The sequence below is a fragment of the Panthera tigris genome, chromosome B1 (assembly GCF_018350195.1).
Source record: "Panthera tigris isolate Pti1 chromosome B1, P.tigris_Pti1_mat1.1, whole genome shotgun sequence".
Classification (NCBI taxonomy): Eukaryota; Metazoa; Chordata; class Mammalia; order Carnivora; family Felidae; genus Panthera; species Panthera tigris.
In genome coordinates this window covers 42515136-42530825 of record NC_056663.1, presented here as the reverse complement: position 1 = coordinate 42530825, position 15690 = coordinate 42515136, and the positions used below count along the sequence as shown (strand labels likewise).

Below are 15690 nucleotides of genomic sequence, written 5' to 3'. Positions count from 1 at the left end.
CAAAGGAAAGAGGAAACAGATGGTTAACTGATAGAAATTACTGTCATACAGGACATGGGTCTCCATCAGTTTACAAAGGTCTTACAAAGGTCTTTACAAGAAAAAGGCAATCTTATCAATAGCCTAATCTCCAGAAACCTGTGGACTCAGTTTTCTGGAGCCCTAATATCACCTTCCCCTCCACAGTGATGTGGGGAACAAAGGCAAGAAGGAAATGGCAGGTAAAATTACATTTCTTTATAACGTGCAGCCCATTGACAAATACTTAAGGCAAATACAAAGCAGACCATTTCTCCAGGAACCCCCTATTGTCATAATGTTAATGCCTTACTAGAGGGAAAACAACCTTAGCTTGACAGCAGCAAGGCCTCAGGCATCTTAGACGTTCTCTTTAGCATATCAAAGTCCTTCTGGAGGCCTCCCCCCAACTCCATAGTATATAACCAGTCACTCTGTACAACCCCAGTGCCCAAGGGTCCTGTCCCTGTGCTTTCATAGGATCACCTTTTTGCACCAAAGACATCTCAAAAATTGTTTCTTGGCCATTGACTCCAGACCCCCACCACTCCAAAACCCCATTAATAATATGAGATAGATCCAGAAGAAAGAACAAAATTGATTAGAGTTATGCCCTTGAGAGGTACAAGAAGTAGCAGTCAATGGAAAAGCTCCAGAAAGTCTTAACTAGGGATCTATCTGACGGGTGCCCAGAAAGATTCTGGCTCTCAGGAAAACCTCACAGGATATTTAGTTTAGGAATGCCCCTGGGGAGCCCTGCCTAACAATCCAGCAGTCAGATGGGTCCCCTTTTTCTAGATTCCCACAGCTTTGCTGCTCTACCTCAGTGGACTGAATGTTAATGAATTGAGTGAATGAATCTCCTCTTCAGGCACTTGTTCAGGCAGTGAATGCCATCTTGCAGCCCAGCCAGAACTTGTTGCTTCAAGCCCTGCAGCGACTGAGACTCTGCATTCAGGATATCACCAGAACTTTAGGACAAATGCATGGTATGAGGCTTCTGAAGGCTGAGGGCTTTGCTCGGGAAGACATAAAATGTCAAAATGTCAATGTCTTTGTTTTAAGGCAACCAAATGTTGTTCATGCTACTGAAAAATGAACTCTCAGTTTGCAGTGACTTTCTCATGGTTTTATCGTTCTTTATATCTCTTGTGATTCAGTTGTTTCCTCTTCTGGCTAGCCAAAATGTTCTTTGCATGTAGAGGTCTTACAGTAACGAAGCTGGGGCTGAAAGGGTGGAGCACACGACATTGGTTGTATAAGCTCTATCCAGCAATGTTAGGTTACTGAAGGACAGAATTGTGATATGAGAGAGTTTGTCCTTACACTCTCTAAAGCCTCTCTCATTCTTTGTTCTCTAGTGGAAGCTGAGATGACTGACCTTGGCTTTGGGCCTTATCTGAGGGGCCTTCCATCGCTCCTCCTCTGAGGCTAGTTTAAAGAGGAGTTGTTACAGGTGTGGCCGGTTAATCTTATCCTAAGGACTGCAGCTCTTAACTGCTTAATCAGAAGAATCTAGAAAATGTAATTGTTGTGTGTTTGAAGAAGGTGTGGGAGAGGGGTGTGATCTGTTTAACAAGAGGGTAAGGATCTAAGTATCAGTTTCCATGGATCCTGCTTCCCTGACAAATAGAGGGAGTCCAGGAAAGGAGAGGTTTATGGGAAACAGGACAGGAGGAAGCAAGGGAGGGAGGGAGAAAGGGAGGACACCAGCTTTATTACTTTTTATTAAGGGAGTAAATTTATTTGTCATCTCAGACTCTCTGCACTAGTGGAAGTCCATCAGAAGTCACAGGACTATGTATTATTTCCATTCAACATCCTATTTTATATTTCAGATCCACACTTCCTCCACTTCCCTGAATTTTAATTTTAAAGCCCTCCTGATCACATCAAACAAGCTCTCTAAACTGAGTGACATAGATTTGAGCCTTAACAAGGTACCCTGAGTTTATTAGTCGGGACATCAAGACCAGGGGAAGTGACATTGCAGGTGCATTCAGATCATATTGATAAGGGAGCATAAGGCAAGCTGACACCCTGCATCCCCCCTCCCCCACCCCACCTCAGGTGGGGTATGTGTGATATTTGTCAGGCACTTCTGGCTGCCCAAGAACAAAGGAAAGGGGAAACAGATGGTTAACGGATATAAATTATAGTCGTGCAGGACAGGAGTTTACAAATGTCTTAGTAAGTTTACAAATGTCTTAGTAAATTGTAATAAAAAGGCAATCTTATCAGTAGCCTAATCTCCAGAAACCTGTGGACTCAGTTTCCTGGAGCCCTAATATTACCCTTCCCTCCTTCGTGATGTGGGGAACAAAGGCAAGAAGGAAATGGCAGGTAAAATTACATTTCTTTATAATCTGCAGCCCCTTAACAAGTACTTGAGGCAAATACAGAGTGTACCATTTCTCCAGGAACCCCCTTCTGTCAAAATGTTAATGCCTTACTAGAGGGAAAACAACCTTAGCTTGATAATAGCAAGGCCTCAGGTATCTTAGGCATCCCCTTTAGCATGTCAAAGTCCCTCTGGAGGCTCCCCCCAACTCCATAGTATATAACCAGTCACTCTGCACAACCCCAGTGCAGCATTTACTGCCCAAGGGTTCTGTCCCTGTGCTTTCATAGGATCACCTTTTTGCACCAAAGACACCTCAAGAATTCCTTCTTGGCAGTCAGCTCCAGACCCCCATGACCCCCAAACCCCATTAGTATGAAAGAACAGAAGTGAGTAGTCTGGAAACTCATGAGAGACCCCTCACCCTGTCACACTGCCTGCTGCAGTAAGAGGGCACAGTCCTGTCTGTCACAAGCTTTCCTAGTGCTCATTGTCAGAGTCACTTTCTCAGCCCAGGCCAGCCCAGTGCTCTCTCTCCATTATCCCCTGCAGGAGTCTGGTGGCCTGGGAGATTGCAGGGCTACTTTCCTTGTTTTGTTAAAAAGTTAATTTTCCCACACAGGCATGATTTATTCTAAAAGTTGTATCTGTAGTCACCGCAGTGAAACAGGAGTGCATCAGGCTGCATTTTCCAAACAAGGCACAAAATCTTCCATCTCATAGGCTCCTTTCCAATGTGGCTCTGACGTGCCTGTCCTCAAGGAGTGCAGGCTGTGTCCTCACTTGTGGTATTGGTGGGCCTGTGACATGCCCGTAATCAATAGCACGCAGCAGAAGTGATGCTGCGTGAGCTTTGAGGGAAGGCTAGAGGGGGTGATGCAACTGTTACCTTGTATACTGAATCACCATGTAAAAATGCCACCTGCTCTGAGGCCACCATGCTGTGAGTGAGAACACCAGGCCTCACGGAGAGGCCATATGTAGGTGCTCTAGTTGGAAGCTGCCATGGAAGCGAATGAACCCTTGGATGACTCTAGATTTCCACCTTCAAACCGTCCTCAGTCTTCTAGTCATCCACCTGGGGGCCCAAATACTGTGAAGCGCAGTGTGTCCTGTGTCCCGTCCTGTGTCCTGTCCCCTGTGTCCTGTCCAAATTTCTAGCCCGCAGATTCCAAGAGCATCATATACTGGTTGTTTCATGCCCCTCACTTGGGAGTGGTTTGTTATGCAGCCACAGTAAACAGAAAAATGAAATGATAAAAATAACAAATACTAGAAACTTCAAGGGTTTTTTTTTTTTTTTTAAGTTTTAAGTTTTACTTACTAGAGAGAGAGAGAGAGCGAGCACACAGGTTGGAGAGGGGCAGAGAAAGGGAGAGACAGAATCCCAAGCAGGCTCCATGCTGTCAGCACAGAGCCTGATCTGGAACTTGAACTCACGAGCTGTGAGATCTGAGATCAGGACCTGAGCCGAGATCAAGAGTCAGATGCTTCACCAACTGCACCACTCAGGTGCCCCTGGAAACTGCCAGGTGTAAGGAATCACATAAATTGTGTCATTGTGTCTGGTTTGTAGTTGATGACTTTTTTCTGATGATCTTTAGAGCTCAGCAGCACTTTCCCCTCTGCTGCGTCTCCCCCCACACCAAATGGAGCTCATGAATTTTTTTTTTCTTTCTGAGCTCAGCTTTAGCAAGAGTTGTGTGCTCTACTCCCTTCTTCCATAATTACCTCATTTCCAGGCAGGATAGCTTGAAAACATGCCCAACGCAGAGGAGAAGGTACTCTTTATTTTAAGGCTTCAATTTATATTTCTGAGAACCCCCATGTTATCACTGGGCCTTTGCCCAGCCCACAGGTGATTCCACCTCACAACCTTAACCTAGTCCTCAGCGCAGACGGACTCCTCTTCAGGTGGAAGTCCGTCACAGCACTAGACTTCTAGACCACACCCACACTGTGCATTGCTCGCTGAGTGTCAGCGCTGTGCACCTGTAAGATCCGTGTCTAGCTCCCCTTTTCTGGGTGATTTGCAGAGAGCTCAACCAGGCCTGGGCATTGTGCTCTGTTGGAAGGCTAAAATATGTTCGGATTTCCAAGCATCCCGATTACACAAGCATGTCTTTTGGCAGGTTTCTGAATACCTCCTGTTTCTAAGAGTTAATTTCCTCCTTAGAAACGCTGAGAGATAAATTTCTCTCCAAAATGCCACGGAAAGTTTTGCCTTGTATTTCCTTCTGAATCAACACAGTTTCCATCTTCTCCTTGACAGATTGCTGCCTGTAAGAATTTTTCCTTTAATGATAGCAAGGAGTCAAAATGTTTCCTTCTAAGAGTTTGGCATGTGTTTAAGTCAGGTTTCTTACTCGGTGAGTTGGTACTAAATGATAGTGTGAATTCCTGCTGCTACCCTCTTCTGGCTGGCTCACTTAATTTTGCCTAAGGAAGTTTTCTTCCTAATTTGTAAACTTCCTTTGTCTACAACTGATTGGAAACAAAATTATTGTTTCCATTTTTGTTTATCTTAAATTAAAGCTTAAAAGTGGCATGCAGTTAAGATATTTTTAGATTTGTTGAAAGCATTGTTGACATTGTATGAAACAATATTTGGTAAATGTTTGTTTTGTTTTGTTTTTTTGTTTTTTGTTTTTGGTAACTGATAAGTTTTTACTAATTTATAATTAGTAAGAGAGACTGTCTAGATGTTGGGCAGCTCTATGATTTGGGCTTATAAACGGCAATAATTAAATTCAGTACCCTTGGTTTATGTTAAGGCATTACGATTTTCTTGGTGAAAGTCATTCCCCCTACCTTCCCAGCCTACTGATTTCTGGATCTTCAGCTCCCTGTGCAGTCTGAAGAAGGTATTGCAGTCAGAACTGTGTACTGATGAGAGAAACCTCTGGTAGTAATAAAAGTTATCCAAAGTTATCAAAGGTTAACTTTGAAAATAATAATAATAATAGAAAGTAAATAAAGCAAAGTGGAAAATAATCAACACTGGGATTCTTCTCTGCTAAATACTGTGGGATAATAACGACTCCATTCATATTTCTAAAGTTGTCTTCACTCGTGGATTACTTACACATAGTAATCTCAGTATACCCTAGTCACCTGACCCACCATATTTTACCTTGAATCTTATTTTCTCATGTCAATGCATAAAATCAAGAAACATGCCCACACAAAACCAGTTCTCAAAATATTGAAGAGTCCCATGAGTCTTCACAAAAGATGTTTTTAGGCTTACAAGGAAGAATATACATTGCATATCACACATCAAAAATATCCAGAAATCTACAGTGATTATTATTGTTGCATATGGTTAAGATTCACTCAGATTTGCTTACCTATTATAACCTTCTTTTTGCCCTTCACTCCTTTGCACACATCTCTTTTGCTACTAGGATTTCCTCTAGTGAGGACCTGCTGCTGGCTAACTCTCTGGTCTGAAAATTGCCCTGTTTCACTCCAATGCCTAAAGAATATATTTGCTAGCAACAATATTCCTTTAGATGTTGAGTAAATCCGTACAATATCTTTTAGCTTCCATTGTCACTACTAAGAAGTTAGATGTCAGGGAAACCTATCTTTTTCTGATCTGCTTGTGAGTTTCTCTTTATGGGTCTGTGTTGTTCCGTTTATTATGGGTTGGTTTCATTATGCTTCTTTAACTGATACGACTTATCATTCTGGTAAGTCCTTAGCCATCACATCCTCACAAATTGTGCCCCACTCTCTTTCTGTTTTCCTTCTTCAACTTTAATTGAGGATGTTAGACCTTGATCCACTATCTTCCATTCTCTTCTAGCCTTGCTGTTTTTTCCCCATCTCTTTATTTCTTTGTGCTGCATTAATTCTTCTAATCTAATTAACTCATTGTCAACTGCTTCTAGTCTGTTGCTGAATACATATATTGAAAAGGTTATTTTATTGTCTCATTTCCAGAAGTTATATTTTATTACTATCTAATCTGTTTATTTTTCATACTTTTCTGTTCCCCAGAGACATTTTCAAGCTCACTTTTAGTTTTTTTCAACATACTACTTGTGGCTGTGTCATAATTTGTGTGTGATTCTAATATTGGACACTTGATTGTTTCCTTCTTGTTATTTCTTTTTTCCTATTGTTGGTTGTCAGGTTGTCATGTTTTTTTGTGTGTGTGTTTAGGCTTGATTTGTTTTGCTCTTTTTTTTTTGTTTTTTCCATTCTATATAATGCTCATTGTCCTTGGAACATTGTTTGTAGACAGTCTTTTGGAACTAGGGCAGAGAAATATTTGTACTTGGTTCTTCCTGGTTCTTGGGGACATTAAAATTCTGGACCATCTTGAAGCAAGTTCAGCAAGTGAGGGCCCATGTACCAATTAGACAATTTAAAGTTGGGCTAAGAATGTAAAAAAAAAAAAAAATTGGTCACAACTTTTCAGGGACAGATTTTTTAAAATCCTGTTTTGCTCAGTGCCAAGGTGACTTCGATTTTGTCTCTTGGGGGCAAGGAGTGGTGGGTTGGGAGCTCTGATGCACACTGATGTTGAGATATAGGTAGTTGGGACTCCCAGTTTAATATGAACAGGGTCTCCTGTAAAATTCCTCCCCATGGCTGGGGCTGGGGTCTTACTTATGACACCTACCATCCAGAGAAGCCACTAAAAGCAAGGCCAGGCATACCTGGATTGGGAAATGACTTCAGGAAAAAGAGGTTTTGCCACCCTAGTTTTCTGCCTCCCATTCTGGGTTCCTGCTTTCCCTTAAAATTTTGCTTGGCAGTTCCTTCCTGTCTTTTCAGCTACTTGATGTCTTTAGGATATTTGCAACCTTTATCCCTCTTTTTGGATTGTTTTTAGTGGAAGGACAGATCTGAATGAAACAACACTCCACTACTGCAAATGAAAGTTTCTTTTTGGAATATCGATTGCATCTCTTCCTTTTTCTCTGTTTTTACCATCGCTTGCTCTGAACTTGGCTCCCATCATCACTTGCCAGGACTCTGCAGTGGTCTTGTAGCAGGTTTCTTGCACAGACAGTTATGACACTGAGGCTTTCTTTCCAGGAAGCAACTTTATTTGTGCCAGCACTGGCTCAGTTGGGTTTGTACCCGAAAAACTGAGCCCCGAATGCCACATGGTGTAGTCTTTTATGCATTTTCTACTTCTTTGTCTCCTATATATGGGTAATGTATAGACATACGGTCTGATTGGGTGGTCTCGTGTTACAGGGTCGTGAGGGATGTCACTTACACACATAGCAAGGTTGTCTTCCCTTATCCTGAGGTCTTTTCTCACCAGATTCCTTAGGGAGGGGACCCTACAACAGATTCTCTTCTGCCCTTTATCTTATCTATTTCCTTCTGTACACAGAAGCCTGAATCAGCTTTTAAAAGTGCACGCTGAAGCACTTTTACTCCCCCAACTCTTCAGTTTCTCTTCTGGCACAGTACAGTAAGGTAGCCTCCAGACACATGTGGCTACTGAACACTTGAAAAGTGGCCAGGGTAGCTGGGGAACTAAATTTTTAATTGTATTTAATAGTAGTGAATTGATATTGAAACATAAAAACTGAATCAATGTAAAATAGTTGTTTGTTAAACACAGCTTTAGTACTGAATAGGTCATATGTCAGTTAATTGTTGAAAATTAAACATCCAAGTTGAAATGCATTATAAGCGTAAAGTAGATTTTAAGTCTGTAAGGATATAGGCAAAATTTCAAAAACTTATCACAAGAAAACATATAATAATTTTTATATTGGTTATCTTTTGAGATTATAATATTTTGGATATGGTGGGTTAGCTAAAATATAGTATTGATATTAATTTTGCCAAATTTTCTTTTTACCTTTTAAAATATGACTACTAGAAAATTTTAAATTATACATGCCCATCACATTACATTCCTATTGCCCGCACTCGTTTTTCCATTATTTTAAGGATAAGCCAAAATCCCAATCTTTCTGCAAGACCTAGCATGATCTGACACCAGAATATTTTAATTTCAATTTATCTTTATTTGACACCATGCTTTCCTTCACCTATTCTTTCTGACACTAGCTTGTAGTTCCTGCAAAGAACTTCGGTCATAAGCATGGTGTGAAGGTGCACACATGAGTTTTGTCCTTCCACAGTGTCAACTTTAGTCAATCATAAAGCAAAGTTAACCACAGTTATAAAACATGTTCAGGATTCCAAACTCAATGACGTTTCACCATATGATTAAAGTTGGCTTCTTACATGGCACACAGAGCAGGACAGAAGACAACAAGCAAACAAGATAGCAGAAGATAACAAGATAACAGAAGGGTGTAGGAAGTGAACAAACTAAATGCAAAGTTGGTCTGTGGGCACACAGTTGAGATAAAGCCTCAGTCTGGTCCAGGTCAGCTCTTGGCACTTAGTGCTTATTACGTTCAAGCAGGGAAGGATCTCGGTTTTGTTCGGAGATCAATCTGGCAGAGCCTTCAGTGGCAGCTGCCTTTTCTTCGTGGTCAGGCATAGAGGTCATGTTGGAAGAGTCTGATAATTTGCTGCAAAAGTCCTCCCCCCCCCTTACTTTTTTCTTTTCGTTTTAAGTTTCTTTACTTATTTTGAGAGGGAGTGAGAGAGAGCACAAGTGGAGGAGGGGCAGAGAGAGAGAGAGAGAGAGAGAGAGAATCCCACTCGGGCTCCATGCTGACAGTCCAGATGTGGGTCTCGGTCTCTCAAACTGTGAGATCATGATCTCAGCTGAAATCAAGAGTTGGATGCTTAACCCACTGAGCTACCCAGGTGCCCCTGAACCCTCTCCTTTTTAAATGGATTTAATGGTTCTTTGGGCCCCTGCAGACCTCCTCTGGTCCTGCTTGTTTTCAGTTCTGGGCTGTCAGGGCTGATGCTGGTCAGGACAATGTCTCGTAGCTGTGGTACCTTTGACTACTTGCGTCATTGTTTGATGCAGTCTCCTGCTTGACATGAGAGAATCCATTTTGCTCTCTACAACTTCCTCTACTTCAAGGCTTGTTTATGCACTATTTCTTCTGTTTCAGACATTCTTTCCCGTTCACCCTCTGCCTGGTTCACACCTACTTATGCTTCAGATTTAAGTAAGCCCTGGTTTCATCCAGACACATAGAGCTGCTTACACCTTACCAACAATGCTACTAAATCTGGAGAAAGAAGAAGGTGCTAGAGCAGTCACAGCAACAGAAGAGACCAACAAGAGACATCAAGGAAAAGGACTAAGAAATGGCAGGGTATAGGTATGATCAGAGACAGAAGGAGGTGTCCAGGATGTATATAAGATTTCAAAGCTGGTTAAAAAAAAATCATGATACCCCTGGCAAAGATTTGTCACTTGAAAGGTTGAATCAAGTTCTGCTTGATGGGTTGATTGATTTTCAAAGTAAATGGGCACACGGAGGAAGGATGATGAGCTTGCTTTGAGATATGTCATGCTTAAGGTGATGGTAAGACATTTAGTGGAAATTCGTGGCTTTGACAGTTGGAATTACACGAAAAATTTACTGCCCGGTGGTCGTGGCCATCAGATGTATGGTTTGATTATGCATCGACAATGCTTTGTTGTAGGTGTCAGTAATTGAGCACCTGTTGTGTTACTTTCCTGAGTGGGACCATATGAATATTACTAAAGTAATGTGAAAATATTACAGTAATTCAGGGGCTGTGGTTTTATAGCGCTTGATCCAAAGCAAGGATTTGCTGAGTTTTCATTTGTGTAGAGGCTACTTCTCAGTATAAAATCTAAATCTCTACCCCTGCAAACTTTAAAAAGCAAGTTTCCTTAGGTTTTCCAAACTAATGCTTATGACACAGAATTATGATGAGTGTAAATGAGTCAAAGGCAGATGTTCTATTTCTCTAGAGACTCACTTAGATTTAAAAGAAAAAGGTGCTTGACCAAAATGTTTTGTGTTTTGCTGAACAACAACCTTAGAAACACTGGATGATGGCTAGCCAGGCAGTAAATGAACCTGCACTTGGCCATCTGGGCAGAAGCTGCAGTCCTTGGTGTCATTTTCCTGCTCTTCTAGGAAGCCACATGGAGGGAAAAAGAGGAGATGTAACTCAGGTGTGTTCTTAGATCCTCTGTGTCATTGGCTTTTAGGAACTGCCCTTTTCTTAGCCAAAATATGCACACATTAGACCTAGAAGTAAGAGTGCATACGTGGTTCTCTTACCTTACCAGATCACTGTTAATTGAGGAGGAGGTTCTCTACTTGGTATTTTCTGAACACCGTTCAGAGTCAGTTGCCAAAATATATTTCCAAGTAATTTGTTCTTTTTTATGATTTTTTTTCCTCTGTTAAAATTCTCATTGTGTTCATGTGTTGTTGTCTTAATTTCATTGAATTGTCTTATTATGTTTTCTTGTAGTTTACTTAGCTTCCTTAAAACAGATATTTTGGGGGCATCTAGGTGGCCCAGTTGGTTGAGTGTCTGACTCTTGATTTCACGTCATGATTCCAGGGTCGTGGGATGGAGGCCTGTGTGGGGGCTCAGTGATAAGCATGGAGCCTGCTTAATATTCTCTCTCTCTTTCCTTCTGTCCCTCTTCCCTGCTCACACTCTCTAAATAAATAATAAATTAGTTAAAAAAAATATTCTGAATTGTTTTTATCAGGCAAATCACAGGTCTGCATTTCTTTAGGGTCAGTTACTGGGAAATTATTTTTTCTTTTGGTAATGTCATGTTTCCTTGATATTTTGTGCTCCTTGAAGCTTGGCATTGCTGCAGGAATTATGTGAAGAAGTTATTTATTCACTTTCTCCAGTATTTACTGACTGGTTTCAGGAGAGAAACACCTTCCATCAGCCCTGGCAGGGATTCTGAGGCCTCTCTTGGCAAAAGTTTTAATTGCGTATGCCTTCTCTAGGTCTGCAAAGTCAGGCCAGGTGCTGACCACCTAACATTGGCTTTCCCTGGGGCAGTGTTTAAGGCTCAGGTCGTGTGCTTTCTCCCAGTCCCATAGAATCAGCCACCTTGCTGGAGGAGCTCACGAATCAACGGCAGAGGCTCACCCTTTCTGCTTTCAGCAGTGCACGCAAGGAGCTGGCCAGAGTGGGTGAAGGTGTAGCTGTGAGACACCCTGAGCACTAGGGGCACCCGTGGCTAGTTGGGGTGATCTGCGGGTGAAGCATTCCCAGCATCTCATGGGAGGGGTTCTTAATGGAATCTGTGAGGCGATCAGTATAATCTGCCTCCCTTTAATCCCCCACCCCCCAGCCAAAAGCCCTATGTGGCATTCTCCTAGTCCCTCCCTACCCCCAGGCTCCTCTGCTCCCTAGTTGTGCAGGACACCTCAGTGTTCTGGATGGGATGGGAAAGAAGTGGGTCTGCGTGGCGGCATTCCTTGCAGCTGGGGAAGCCAGGCACGCAATCTTATGCTCTCATTTTCCCTTACTGGAAAAATCACAGCCCTAGGAGATCTCTTAGCACTGAGCTGTGCTGCCTTGTGGAAGGGGTGATGTGAGCACAGTGAAATGTTCTTACCCTCTTCAATTCATCCAGTTCTGGATCTCTTTGCTCAGTGGTGTGCTGGAAATTCCCCACTGAATTCCTGGACTTTCACAAAGGCCCTCTTGTCTGTGTGTGATTGTCTAAGCCAGTGTTCTTTGTGGGAAAGACAGTAGAAAACGTTTATTTTACCATGATGTTGATGTCACTCCTGCATTCCCTGATTTAACTGTCTTCTGTGTGTGTGTTTGTGTGTGTGCGTGCGTCCTTGTGGGTGCTCACCACGCATGTTCCTCTTTTGTGAATGCATGTGTTTCCTTATATTTCTAATGGTCTTTTATCTTTTCCTTCCTGATTTTTTAAAAGTTTTTTGTAAACCTCAGAAGCCTGATCTTCATTAGTTATATGTGTTGCAAATATTGTGGTTTGCCTTATGACTTTTGAAAGCAGAAGTTCTTAATTTTCGTATAGTCAAAGTATCTGCCATTTCTTTTGCAAAAGTCTGTGTTTGGGGAAGTCTTACATAAGATATTATTTCATAATCATAGTTGATAAGTATATTTTCCTGCATTTTCTTCTGAAATTGTTGTTTTGTCTTTCACATGTTAGTCCTTAATTCACATATAATTGTTATCTATATGTAATATGACAAAGGAAATAAATTCAGTGTCCCTTCTTTGAAGAATCACTAATCTGCAATATTAGCACTGTTTTATAACAGATTTTCTTAAATGACTGGCTCTGTTTCCAGGTTTCCTACTCTTTGTCATTGTTTACCTTTCCCAACAGAGATATCATTTGTCTTCAGAACTATAGCTTCATAGTATCTCTTTCAGGTGAAGAAAACCCGTCTCTTGCCCTTCTTTCCCAGAGGTGCCTGTACTATTTCCAACATTTTGTCTTTCATGTAAACAATCAGCTTTTCAAACTGCTCTGAAAAAAATCTCTATTAAAGTTTTTGCTAGGGCGTCTGGGTGGCTCAGTCAATTGAGTGTGCCATTTCGGCTCAGGTCATGATCTCATGGTTCATAAGTTCAAGTCCTGCATCAGCTCACTGCTGTCAGCTCAGACCCCGCTTCGGATCCTCTGTCCCCCTTACTCTCTCTGACCCTCTCCCACTCATTCTCTCTGTCTCTCTCTCTCTCAAAAATAAACATTAAAAAAATTTGCTGCTGTTGCATTAAATCTGTATATTAATTTGGAGAAAATTTACATGATTTTGATATTATATCCAGTCTTTCTGCCTTATGATCAAGGCAGATGGACAATCAGAGAATACCACAGAAACACTAAGTAAGGTAGTCGGACAAGGTACTGGAAATCATGCCTTCATATTATTGGATGTGAACTAAAACTTATCCAGATAGATAACTCTTTTTTAGATACACTTCTTCTCTTTGATACTGATACTGAGTTTTTTGTCCATCAGTAGAGACAAATTTTTTCTTGAATTTCTTAAATTTTCTTTAATTTCGTTCAAAATAAGAGACTTTGATATCTTCTTTTTTTTCATAGTTACTTTATTTTTTGTTTCTAGTGAACATGGTATCTTTGATTTTAACTAACTCCTGTTTGTTACTGGTTTATAGAAAAAATTCTTATTAATTAATTCTAATTATTAATTCTAATAGTTCTAATGATTATCTGCAGATTATCTGGGTCTTCTGTGTGAAAATCATATTATTTGAGAATTATTTTGTTCCTTCATGTATAATAATGATAACTTTTATTTCTTTAAATATATATATTTTCCTTATTCTTCTGGCTAAAATTTCTAACACCGTATTGTTGAATGGATGTGTTGATCCTTGTTTTGTTCCACATTTTTAAATACTTATTTTTAATCTTTCAAGTATAAAATGTATACTTGAAATGGTTTTCTGTGGATTCTTTTTATCATTTCAAAATTGTTCCTCTTATTCCTAATTGGCTAATTTTTTTATTTGTTTCAATCATAAATGAATATTTTTACATCTATTGACTTTTTTTACACTAAAATTATTTTATATCTATTGGCTAATGATTTTACTTTAGAAGATAAAATACTAAATTATTGCTAGTCATTACTGTTTCAGAGAAAATTTGTACATAATGCTTAGCATTTTTGTGTGAATAGGGCACCAGATGGGAGAGACATGGAAATAGGGCCCAATAAAAGGCCAGCACATGGAACATTGTCACAGAATTCTCTCTACTCAGAGAGAATGTGACACCACTCAGGAGCATTGGGAAATGCTGGGACCAAAGGAATATCTGAATTACCTGAGCCCATGGGCCTTCAGAGAACATAGAGATAAAGGAACAGAGACTAGGTATGATGGTAGAAAAGATAACTGATGGTATAGAGATGACATTATTTGGGTCTCATAAAAAAGATGTGGATTTTTTTGTTTTTCTTTTGCTGTGTTGTTTTGTTTTTTCTCAAAGAGAAACAAAGAAACATAGACAGGATCCAGGTAAAAGAAACATACCAGCTCACAGAGGGGCCCCATTATGTGAAGAAGAGAAAACAATCTTCATAAGTTAATGAAAAGAAATTTAGTACAAATGTGAGGACACCCTTCTTTATATACAAGTTAATAAACTAGTGGAATAAGTTATCCCCAAGCAGTGGCTTAGAGCCAAAAATAGCTGCACAGATTAATGAATGCAGCTTAACGTGGAGCTAAATGAGCCTATATCTGACCTGGTGTGGCGGTCCCTGGGCAAGAGCCTCTCCACTCCTCCATCCTTGGTTGCCTATATAGAACTTCGCTTGAGCATTGACAACTTGAGTTTTCCTCTCTTGTGAAAGCCTGGACAGAGGTGATTCTTTTTCTCTGCTTTTTTCCTTTCTATTTCCTACATTCTCTCAAATATCATGTCTGTTTAAAATATTAATTTTTCAAAGATGGCCTTGATCTCTTCTTTTGTAGTTATTAAGTCCAGAAAAGGGAAGCACCACAAATAGAAAAGGGCAGCATTTGGAATAGTTTAAAAGTTTGGCCAGTGCCAGTGAGGGGGCTACAGAAGAGAACATTCCATCCCCCTCTTGCTGCTGCCTTCCTTCCAGGTTTCCGTGCAGATCAGATAGAGGGGGTGGCCCCAAGAGAGCAGCAGGACCCGTGCACATGTAACCAATTGCTTTTTTTGCCTGTAGTAAAGTTCACATTTTGATTGCTTCTCCAGATTATGTTGATCCAGACATATTTTATGCAGTCATCCGGATCTTTCTCTCTGGGTAAGTACAGTTCAACTGCTTTCCTGCATGAGACCTCTGTAGCATATTCCAAACTTATGAGGCAGAAGCTTCCTATAGTAATAAACACATTAAGAAACCTTGCTAACAAAGTGATCATTTGGATCCATTCTTGGATAAAAGAGGTGGGGTACCATCTGCAGGACAAATGAATATTTAAGGTCAGAATAATTGTCCTTAGGCCACCATATTACATTCATTTGTATTCACTTAGAATCCCATATTGATGGCAGAAAAAAAAAGCCCACTATGTAACCACAATGCTCTCTCATTTATATCCATTCTCTTCCCCTGTTACTAAGGCTAATGGGAACATAGAAAGTAACTTGCCAGCCTTCTTCTAATGTTCTTGGAAGAGTTACCCCAAGTCATTTGTTCATATTTGTGGGTCTCTTCTTTTGTCACATGGACTGTAATTTTTCCAGATAAAGAACTCTACCCTTAGATAAATTTCTTCCTTTAGATACACTAATTATACCTTGACATGTTTTAATCAAATTGCTTTCCCATTCACATTAACCGAGAGAAATTAAGTTTGTTTGTTTATTTTTTTAATAGTGAAAAGTAGAGGTAGTGAATGGATGAGGTGAAAAATTTGACATAGGGCTCACCTAGTGTTCCATCTTGATACCCAGGAGGTGCCGA

General features: G+C 40.5%; 1 protein-coding gene across 2 annotated transcripts in view; it reads left to right on the top strand.

The window, feature by feature from the left end:
• Positions 1 to 15690, top strand: part of IDO2 (indoleamine 2,3-dioxygenase 2) — an 86777-nt gene that overhangs the window by 60759 nt on the left and 10328 nt on the right. For both annotated transcript variants that reach the window (XM_015544194.2, XM_042983388.1), the window contains 2 exons: positions 890 to 1007; positions 14976 to 15027. In XM_015544194.2, coding sequence (XP_015399680.2) covers positions 890 to 1007; positions 14976 to 15027 — 170 coding nt within the window. The remainder of the gene's footprint in view (positions 1 to 889; positions 1008 to 14975; positions 15028 to 15690) is intronic.